A 10,534-nucleotide genomic window follows, 5' to 3' on the forward strand; every position below is an offset into this window, starting at 1 on the left:
GGATGCTAGAGACAAGAGCAGCAAAGGTTTCTGCCCTGGATTATTGCAGTTCACAGTTAGAATAATTTGACATTGACCCTTTAGCCATGACCTTGTCTTGTGAGGACCTGGAAACTGCCTCCTTTCGGGATGAGAGCTACACTCTGTTGGCCCGATGCTGCTCTCATTGACTTCAGTGGCAGGTCCCATATTTACCTGAATGAGAAAAAGGACCGGGCCCGGTGACCCTTCTAAGGCCTGCCCACTTGAAGGCTACTATGAACATGAACCTTTGTCCTTAACTAGTGTCCTGATATTACAGCAAGAGAGTGTGGCAGGAACGGTGCCTGTTGCTACTTCAGCGGAAGGCAAGAGACTACAGCATGGGGTGCCTGCCCACAGACACATGTTCACAGCCCTGGGGTCCTACGCATTGGCCCTGCAGCAGTGTCAAGGGAAATCTCCTCTTTAGGCCTCACCAGCGGCCCTCTTGCAAGCAATCTGGGGGTGGGTGAGGGGTTGTTCCTCTGGGGCATGATTTTAACCTTGGATGCCACACGAGAAACAAGAGGCTGAGTGTGCAAACTGCCGCTCAACGCTCTGCCCCGGGCTGCTGGGGCCTGCGCGGTGCGTAAAGGCGAAGGGGAGGGTGTGCGCCGACACAGGCCTTCCTGCTCGCCTGGAGGCGGCACAGCAACTCCGCCGGGCCTCCTTAAATCTCTGCCGTTAAAATGTGGGCGGGTATTTCAACTCAAAAAGCGCTCAAATTTTTTTTCTTTTCAAAAAAAGCTGATGAGGTTAAAACAGGAGAAGGGGAAAGAGAGAGACAGAAACCGGCCGGGTGTCGGGGGCGCGACAGAAGCCGCGACTGTCCGGGCAGCCGGCGGCGGGTTTGGTGGATCCTGGCGAGGAGGAAAGTAGCTGCTGTCACTGAGGCGGCGGCTGCTTTGCAGGGCTGGGACTGGGGCACAGCCGGTTAGCGGCCGCGGCAGCCGCTTGGCGCAGGGGAGCCGGACCTGCGCTTCCCTGCTTCGGGGGGTCTGGGTCACATCGCAGCCCAAGCAGCGCCCCGGAGAGCCGCTGCCTCCTCCCGCTCGCTGCGGAAAGCGAAAGAGGAACACCCAGATCCACGGAGCCCTGCGGCACGGCGAGCCATAGGCGGGAAGGGCTCACCCCGCGGCTTGCAGCTGTAATGCCGCCGTGTACCTCGGAGATCGCCCCGGCCAGCTAGATGGAGCAGACGCCGCTGCTGGGCTTCTCCCACTTTCCGTGAGCCCTGGCGGAGGTGCTGGCACCGGCATGCAGCCGCCCTCGGACAGCCACAGGACCCGGTGCCCTTCTGAATGCACCGAGCCACCATTGCTGGGGGCTGCCGAGCCTCCGCCTAGGGCGGCAGCCGCTGGGGACCACGAACGCGTTCTCTTCCGAGGCTCTGCGAGGAAGATTTGTTCTGCTGCTGAAACCGAGACACGTCAGGGTGAAGGCAGCTAGTGTGTGAGCTGTGCAGCGGATCAGCCTCCCGCTGTCTCCCCTTGGGTTTTTTTTGTTTGTTTGTTTCTTTTTCTTTTTCTGCATACTTGGCTTGGAATAAACGCAGCTGCCTGCGAGGAAGGGGGGAACCCCAACCGATAACGGATGCATACGGCTTAAGAAGATTTCTCTGCGAAGTTGTTCCCGCTGAGTCTCAAATCTCGACTTGAATAAGGGTGGGTTGTTTTCTTCTTCAGTCTGAGTTAGTCTCCTAGGTATGTGTATATATATGTTATATGTAACACATATAAGATATTATATATTAATATATTTCCCCTTTAAAATGGCCAAAGTCCATAATGTGAGTTACTCTACGTGTAGAAGCAAAGAAATATTCTTTCAAGTGGAGCTGCAGTTTTGCTGAATAATCACGTGTGAATTTAGGGGCGGGCTCTTGGCAAGCAGTTTTTTACGAGTATTTACTACAAGGTCTACTCCAGAAGATTAACCATCCCAGTCCTTCTGTCAGTCTCCGATGTCATGCCTGGTTAAAAAAAAACCCAAACTCACCTTTTTTTCGATCGTCAGTCACCTTAAAGAATGGCCGAGCCTTTGGGGAACGAGTTGGCGTCCGCAGCTGCAAGGGGGGACCTAGTGCAACTTACTAATTTGTTGCAAACGAATGTAAACGTCAATGCCCAAAATGGATTTGGGAGGACTGCGCTGCAGGTTGGTATCCAGAGAGAGAGAAAATATTTCATCACTGCTACCTACGTGACCCGGGTTGCTGAAAGACAACGTTCTAAATAGGCTGGTGTAACAAAATTTCTGTATTTTTTTAACCTAGTTGGTTGCCATATTTTATAACTTTAGTGGCTCTAACTCCCTAAAATGACGTACTTGAAATACAACTGGCCAAAAACCATTATTTTAAACGGGGATCATCCTCAATATCAAATAGACTGTGAGTTTAATCCAATGTTATTATTGGGGGAAGGGGAAGGAAGGCAAAGAAAAGGTTGGCGAGATGAAAAGAAACCATCCTAGCTGAGCACTGTTTCATAGATTTGTAAACACATACGTATTATTATTTGAGGTTTTGTGTTGTTTTTAAAAAACATACGGTAGAAAAATACATTAATGTTCTCGATTATTTATTCTGGAGTGGATGGTACTTTTCCTTTATACGGTGTTTGTGACGAATGACCTTTCTGCATTTGGACACATGCTGCACAGGCACTGAGTACCTTCTAGATGTACATTAACAGTTAGACGAATGAGTTAGAGTTCAGTCTGAATCACTTGCCTATCCATTCATAATTAAGGCTGAATAAAAATAGTATTTTCAGACCGGACACTAGTGGATGAACTCAAGATTTCATTTCGGAGGCTATACGATTGTATGTCCTAATTTACAGTATTTAGATTTAGAGGCAGTAGTTGGAACGGATCCAACCGCTAAATATTGGAATTGGTTAAAGTTTTTTTCTCTTAGGATCATCATAATGATGGTGAAAATGTTAGAATACAGACGAAAACGTGAAACTGGCAATTTTTAACTAGGGTGAAATTCTGTGGCTATTTATACTGTACACGGTGTAGGGAAATGTGAAACTAGAGTCATAGTTTTGTTTTTCTAAGTTCACACTTTTAAAAACATGTCTTTTTAAAAATACGAACTACTGTTCACTTCTGAAATGTTCTTTTCAGGCACTGTGTTGTTTGCGACTGAAATCCAGGCACTTACTGGGTCTTTGGCTTAAAATCAAAATGCAGGATCTGGAAAAGAGGAAATTCTTGTCTGAACACAATAATCATTCTTATTTTTCTGTTTCAGTTAAACTCAAGAACTATACGATTATCCTTGCACTATTATTATTATTATCACATAAGTAGGGGATTGTGTGACACTGCAGGCACCTTATAAGAGAATGAAATAACTTGTATCGAAACCTCACACAAACTAACTTCTGTAGGAAATCAGGAAACGTTTAGCCAAATTTTTTATCCTTAAAATGAGGCTGAAAAATTCAGTTGCGCTGCAGTAAATATAGGGCTTTAAAAAAATAACAATCACCGGACTTACCTTGAGAAATATTTTACACTGGTATACCACCCAGCTATATTAAACATAAGCATCCATCTGATAATATCCACTTTTATTGCAGCTTAATCATCACCGATTTAATGAACCATAACTCCAGTCAAAACAGAGTTGTCTGTCTACTTATTTTCAGTACGCATAAACCTGAAACATGCTGTGGGTAGGTGACAGAGATCAAGAATATTGTCAATCAACATTTTCAAATATTGTTCACTCGGTAATGAACCGGATGAAAGTGAAATTATATTCTCCTATGCAATTATGCTAATTTAAACAACTACTTATAAATATTATCCTCTGCACTTTTTCTTTTTGATGATGAGTACTCATGCAGGCCTCAGATATTGAGTTTCCAGTATGACCTCCTTCAGGTTTGTTCCACAGGTCTCTCTTACCCCACCCCCCTCAACGTCCCCCACCCCCAAATTACAATATCACTGATATTTGAAGCCACAATTGTATCCTAAATCCGACTAGCATTACTTTTTATATCACACTGAAGTTTTAGGGTGCACAAGGAATCGATGGGCTCCCCAAAAGAATAACAGTTACGCCCAGGATTTACCAAACAATAAGAAAAAAGGGGGGAAAAGAGGACGATGCCCTCACTTATTTTCCAGAGGTATAGCCGTACCTCTTACAATCTCTATCCAGAATTGAAAGGGATGGCAGGTAATGTAAAGGAAACATTCAGTTATCTCTTATCACAGATAACCTTTCCCCAATCCCAACTCTATCCTATCCTATAATAATATGTATTTTACATGTGCCTTTTTCACAAAGCCTAATACACATTTATTTTTCAATAACGGCAGATTTTCAACAAATGCCGTGTAGAATTTGTAATTTGTGGTGACTAGTGTAACTGTAATCCTTGTTTATGCTAGTAAAAGAAAGCTTCTTTGCAAGATTTTCAAGATATCGGTTGAAAATTTCTAAAGAAGTAAAGAAGGTATTTTTCCCTTATCTGATGTTGATAATAAATTTGTCTCCTGCTAGAGTAGTTGAATACTTGGTCTTGAAAAAACATAGACTGTAACATGGGAAATTATAAACGATCTATCTTGTTTCATTCTTTTAAAGGCTGAAGGGACAGAAGTTCTGGCGAACTTTGGGGTCAGGCCAAGCCACTCAAATGCCTAATCAGAGATGTCCCTGTGCTCAGTTATAATAGGTTAATGATGTGATCAAACAAGGTTAAAGAAATAAAGTTTTACTTAACAAAAAGAATCGTTAGGAACACTGATCGCTCTTCCGAAGAGGGTTATTTTTAACAACATACATTGACAGATTGCTTAGACAGAAATTCTGAAGCTCTGAGATAAAAATGTTTGTTTTACAAGAACTTATGTGAACTTTAAGTCATCGCTCTTAAGTTCTCCATTTTGGGCAGCACACAATGAAGCACAGATCTTGCAGAAAACGTTGAAGGATTATTTTCTTTATATAGAGAACTACGGGACATTTATACGGTCAGACTGACATTTAATGACAAGAAACAGACAATTTAAACACTTATTGGAGAGTTTATCCTACATTTTGTGTTACTGAAAGCGTAAATATCAGAGTTTCAGAAAGTTATCCATCTTTCGGTAAAACCGAATTATATATAGATTTTAACAATGAAAAAGTTGAGATAGAAGGCAACATTATAAAAAAGCATGATAACCTCAATATTCCACACTAGCTCATTTTGATATTAATCTCCTGTGAGATAGAAAGATATTTCTCACCGAAAGAATAAAATTATTCGTAAACTTACTGTGGCTAGTGTAGAAATTGGAAAGTTAAGTTTACCCTCACATCAGTTTTCTATCGGGGTCCCTCTGCATAGGTAAAATAGATCTCCAACAGTGACAAAGCTCGAATATAAAAATGAAGATTCTAAAACAAGTGAGTGAAACAAGCAGTTCTAATATTATTTGGAGTATTATAACTCTTATTTTTCCTCTTTAGGTCATGAAACTTGGGAATCCTGAAATTGCCAGGCAGTTGCTAATTACAGGTGCTAATCCTGATCTGAAAGACAGTACAGGGTTCGCTGTAATTCATGATGCAGCCAGAGCGGGTTTCCTGGACACGCTGCAGACTTTACTGGAGTTTAACGCTGATGTTAACATTGAGGATAATGAGGGAAACCTGCCATTGCACTTGGCAGCTAAAGAAGGCCACCTCCCAGTAGTGGAATTCCTTATTAAGCGCACAGAAAGCAAGGTGGGACATCGGAACAAGAAGGGAGACACTGCCTACGATTTGGCTAAACTGTACAAGAGGAACGATGTAGTTAAACTAATGGAAGGCAGCACTTTAAGTGCAGAAGCTACAGATACGAATTAAATCAAACACGAACAACTTCTTATTTGGACATTAAAGCTTATAGCCCTTGTTTTTAATAACATTTATTACAACTTTTTTCTTCTTCTTTTTTTAAATAACTAGTGCGTGAAACTGCAAAGGTGTAGATTTTGTGAAAATGAATATATTTAAAAATCACACCAATAGCATTTTCCTGCACCTGCCATCCGCACAATGCTAGAAGAGACACAAATGGACATATGTTGATCGCTTTTGCTTAGTTCCTGCAGTGTATAATTTTACACTTTCTTCGTTTGTTTTAGGTCACTAATACTAAAAAAGATAATGCTAAAATGCTTTATGTTTCTGACATTTACGTTTTTAAAATGTTTTACTGTGATATTTTTTCTTAAGATCATGCCTAGCAATTTGAAGCACTGCTTCTGACAAAACAGGATATTAAAGGGTGTAGCCCGTGGTTCAGGCAAAGCTTGGATTTAAAGGACGTTTGGCCTGTAAAGACAGCAGGACGGGGCCCTACAAGTGTTAGGAAATAGCTGCATTTGGACACTAATAAGAGCTTGTAGAACTAGGTAATTTGCTTTCTAAATTGAGATTATACTTTTCTTTTTCACTGTATTTAATCTTTCACAAATCTGCTTCTGAAATTGATGAACAGAAACAATGTAAGTGGCTTTTTTGTTTGCCAGAGGTTAAAACAGCTAAGCTTGGTTGTTCGTGTTTTCTGTGCACTGAACAATGCACTTTCCTAGTTTCAAAACAAGCAGCAGACAACCGTTGTCAGAGGAAAGGGTATAATAAGGCTGTGATACCAACAGAGAGATCCTAGTTTTCTGGTCATTCCACAATCGAAGAGAAGGTAGACGCTATTTAAGAAATATTTGCTTTCCACCAACTTTTTATTTTAATTAACCATTTTACTATAGCTGCATCTCACAAAACGTGGATATTTAAATACAATGGAATTTAAATACAATGGAATTAGAGGGTATCACGTTTGCTTTTAATAACATTATATTATCGCTTGCACGTGAAACGCAACACAAGCCTGAATATTCGAATTGGCAATACGGTTGGTAGTCACTTACCATCTGATGCTGCGCGGTGCTGAGCGCATTCTGCTTCCATGAATGCAATGGGCGCTGACGATGCTCAGCACCTTGTGGGACTGAATTTATTGTCAACATTTTATACCATGTTCTAGGTGTTAGTTGTTTGGCAGATCAGCAGTTTGAAGTGCTTTATTTTTAATATTCTAAACATTTTGACTGCATTAAAGAGATGGATTCAAATCATTGTAAAATGAACACCTTTACAAATATCAACAAAATAGCATCGAAAGGGGGAATATACTTTAGTTACGATTATTTTAACTTTTCAGCAAAGGTTTTACCCCCAAAATCAATAACCATTGTTTGAAAAAAAAAATTTCAGAAACTGTTTATCACATGTTTAGTATACACTCGCTGTCACATTGCTGTGTTCTTGATTAAAAACCTCTCTGACATATGGAGCTGTGTGCATTTATTTTCAATGTTATAATTTTTATTCATAAATAATCTGTAAATCAATCCCCTAAGTAGGACGGAGCATGTGGTGCACGTTTTATGAAAGAATCTACACGATAAATTACATGAAGATTAGTAAAAAACATATTTTGAGTTATTAAAACCTTGGAGTGCAATTCACAATCCGATAGGGTTACATGGCCACAAACAAACCCCTGCTGGTCCTCACAGAATGGCCTTGTCACTTTGCCACTCAGCCTAAAACATTGCGTGATGTCCTCATTCTTTTCCCATCTTTACAACTAGTCATTCACATTATTCATCGTTACACTATACAGCTGAGTCTCCACTATGTTTTCTCACTTTCTTCCCCACACCCACAGGGAAACATTCTCTAAATCTGAAGGCAAAGTTCATCTGTGGAGCTGCCTTGCTTCTATGTCATCTGCTATACCTCCCTCCGGAGCTCTACAAGCATCCAGTTTTAATTTAAACCGAACCGGTCTAATTAGTTCCTTACTAAAAACAGCCTCGGCTCCAAATCTAATGTCCCTGGGTTCAAAAATAGTGGTATTCATTGCAAGGAATATGGCTGAGTTACAACGGACTTCAGACCCCTTTTTATAGATGGAGGGTGTTTTCTAATGAGACCAAGCTCTAGCTAGCAATGTGTATAAATAAAATACAAAAGCACTCCCCTGATTTAACGTTCATTTTGTTTACTCTGACATTTCAATTGTAAACAGTTCTTTATTTCTCAGAAACAAGATTGAAAATTAAACTTCTCATTCTGATACTTCTAAAATACTATTGTTTTCCTTTTTTTACATCACGAAGTTTACAATAACTACAAAACGACTACTGGAAGGTAAAGACACATTTTTGCTACCGTAGTGGCACCCTATACCCTCTAGTTGGAGATAGCATCTGACTTGGAGAAGGGGGTTGTCAGTTTATCTTTTCTAAAAAACTCTAAAGTTTACTGAGCATAGACAAAAAAAAGGGCTGTACATTAATTAGGATCCTCATATTGAAAAAACATTGCTAATGTAATGTGGTTTCAGAAATGACTTGTGGTTCCCTACCAGTAGTCTACCAACAAAAACTAGTGTTAAAAATTTCCACGTTTGTGAATGTGTCAGTTTAATATTTACTAAGAGATCCAAAATAGTGTAGTGTAAAAATTAGAACGAAATAATATTGAGATAGTTTATTGGGTCCTGCTGATAGAAGCAGAGATTAATATAGCATTTGAGGAATGGGGAATAAACAACGTAGCACTGAGATGAGCACACAAATAGTAACACATTCAGCAAGCACAGACTAAATATAATGAAAAGAGCACAAAATAGCTAACTATACAGGGATAAACAAAGAACACGCAATGTACAAATACAAATTTGGGGGGCTGAGCCTATCCAAAGGGATTACACTGCTTTTAGCAAGGTTGCTGGATTTGGCCTTTGTTTTGCAATTGACTTCAGGACAATGACAGTGACTGCTGAATTCCATTTGAGCCAGGACAAATTTTAAAGTATTGTTGTATGGAACCAATATAATTAAAACTATTTTAGCATCTTTGTAATAGAATGAAATAACCAGTTTTATGTCCTGAGATTAACAGAGAATGAACTGTCCAATACTAATGCAGATAAAGAAACCCATTATGTGATTATGCTGGAAAGGTATAGAATCAATTCTTAGCATTCGGCATATTAAAATGAATTCAGCATCACTATTAATATAGTAAATGACTGCGTATTTAACTAAATGAATTAAATTTCTTCCTGTGGTAATCTGTGCAACTAGAGGAATGAAATAAATGTTTTATTCTATGGTGGGATAATAAATGAACTTACTATTAAGTGCCAATGCAAGGCTCATTAATGCAAAGTCGCAAGAAATCATTGAAAAATATATTTTTCAAGCTTTTAAAAATATAACGCACAGAAAATTATCTAATTTTAAGAGGTTTGGGCATATCACTGAACAACTAAAAGCAGACATACATTGTTATTATTTACTTACTAAACTGGTGAAACTCTCACCAAAAAGCCAGGAAAGGAAAAGCTTCTGTATTTTGCTTTGTAGAGACTGTTGTATTTTACATGATGGAGGGGGAGGGGGGTGAAGGCATTTCTCACCATGGAACCAGAAGCCAGTCTGAAAAATCTGCCCCACAACAAATGCGTTCAAAATGTCGGATTTGCTTACAAACCCCTCGAAAGAGAGAGTTAGATGAAGTCGGGTCTCAGAGGGATACCCTGGCTGAACCCAGCCACCCTGGTCTGCCTGGGGCAGGTCTGAGCAGCCCTTCGGGGCGGGCCACGGCAGGCGAGCAAACCCGCGCGGGAGCGGCGGGGGGAGACGCGCAGCTCCAAAACCGTTAGCTTTGCTCTACGGTTTCTTTTCCCTTTCTCTTCCTGTCCAAATATTTTAAATTTCCGCGCCTTAAATAACAGTCTGATTTATTTATTTAGTTTCCTCCGCGGGCCTTTCTGCGTCCTGGTTTCAGCCCCCCCCCCATCCCTGAGGGGCTCAGCGGTCACCCCTCTCCCGCACGCCGACCCCCTTTCTCAGTGGGCTCCGCAAGCCAAGCAGCCTGAGGGAGCGGACGGGGCGACCCCAACCCCCGGCACCCCCACCCCGGCTTTCAGACAGCTCGTGTTCATTATTGTTTTCCGCCGCCGAAGAGAAGGTGCTGCGTCTCCGATCTATAACCCTGATGCCTCCGCAGCGAATTAGTAGGGTGAGTATTTTAAGGGGACGCTGTACACGCGGCGGGAATGCTGATGACACTGGGAGGGTGCAAATGTGACTGCTGCTCTTCCTTCTGCAAGTTACAAAGCCCTGGGCATTTGCGAGCATCTCCCACTGTCTCCTCTTGAACGCTGGGTTCCCACCCACCTACCCCCAGATTTCGAGGCGGCAGAAGCATCTCTATTCAAGGTACCCTTTATGCCACATGGAGGTAGTAAGGAGATGGGTTTGGGTTCAGATTTCCATAGAAGTGGGGACTGACGTGTGTTTTCCTGTTCCTGGTTTTCAAGACCTTCCATAATGTGCTAAAATCATCTGCCGCCGAATGAGAAAAATATTCCCTGTGTTTCTTAGTCTCTTGACTAGAAAGTGAAAGAATCGACCTTTAGAAAGAATG

At 41.3% G+C, this 10,534-nt stretch overlaps 1 protein-coding gene across 1 annotated transcript; it reads left to right on the forward strand.

Moving 5' to 3' along the window:
* Nucleotides 1-1,941: 1,941 nt before the first annotated feature.
* CDKN2C (cyclin dependent kinase inhibitor 2C) lies at nt 1,942-7,376 on the forward strand. Its single transcript, XM_065409467.1, has 2 exons — nt 1,942-2,178; nt 5,510-7,376. Exons 1-2 carry the CDS (start codon nt 2,050-2,052, stop codon nt 5,888-5,890), a joined length of 510 nt encoding a protein of 169 aa, XP_065265539.1. The 5' UTR covers nt 1,942-2,049; the 3' UTR covers nt 5,891-7,376.
* Nucleotides 7,377-10,534: the final 3,158 nt, after the last annotated feature.

Source organism: Emys orbicularis, chromosome 8 (assembly GCF_028017835.1).
Source record: "Emys orbicularis isolate rEmyOrb1 chromosome 8, rEmyOrb1.hap1, whole genome shotgun sequence".
Lineage (NCBI taxonomy): Eukaryota > Metazoa > Chordata > Testudines > Emydidae > Emys > Emys orbicularis.

Excerpts from the sequence above, each read along its gene's own strand:
- CDKN2C (XM_065409467.1), top strand. The coding sequence starts at position 2,050 with ATGGCCGAGCCTTTGGGGAACGAGTTGGCGTCCGCAGCTGCAAGGGGG. Across the intron at positions 2,179-5,509 it reads TTGGGAGGACTGCGCTGCAG|GTCATGAAACTTGGGAATCC; the intron begins GTTGGTATCCAG and ends TTTCCTCTTTAG.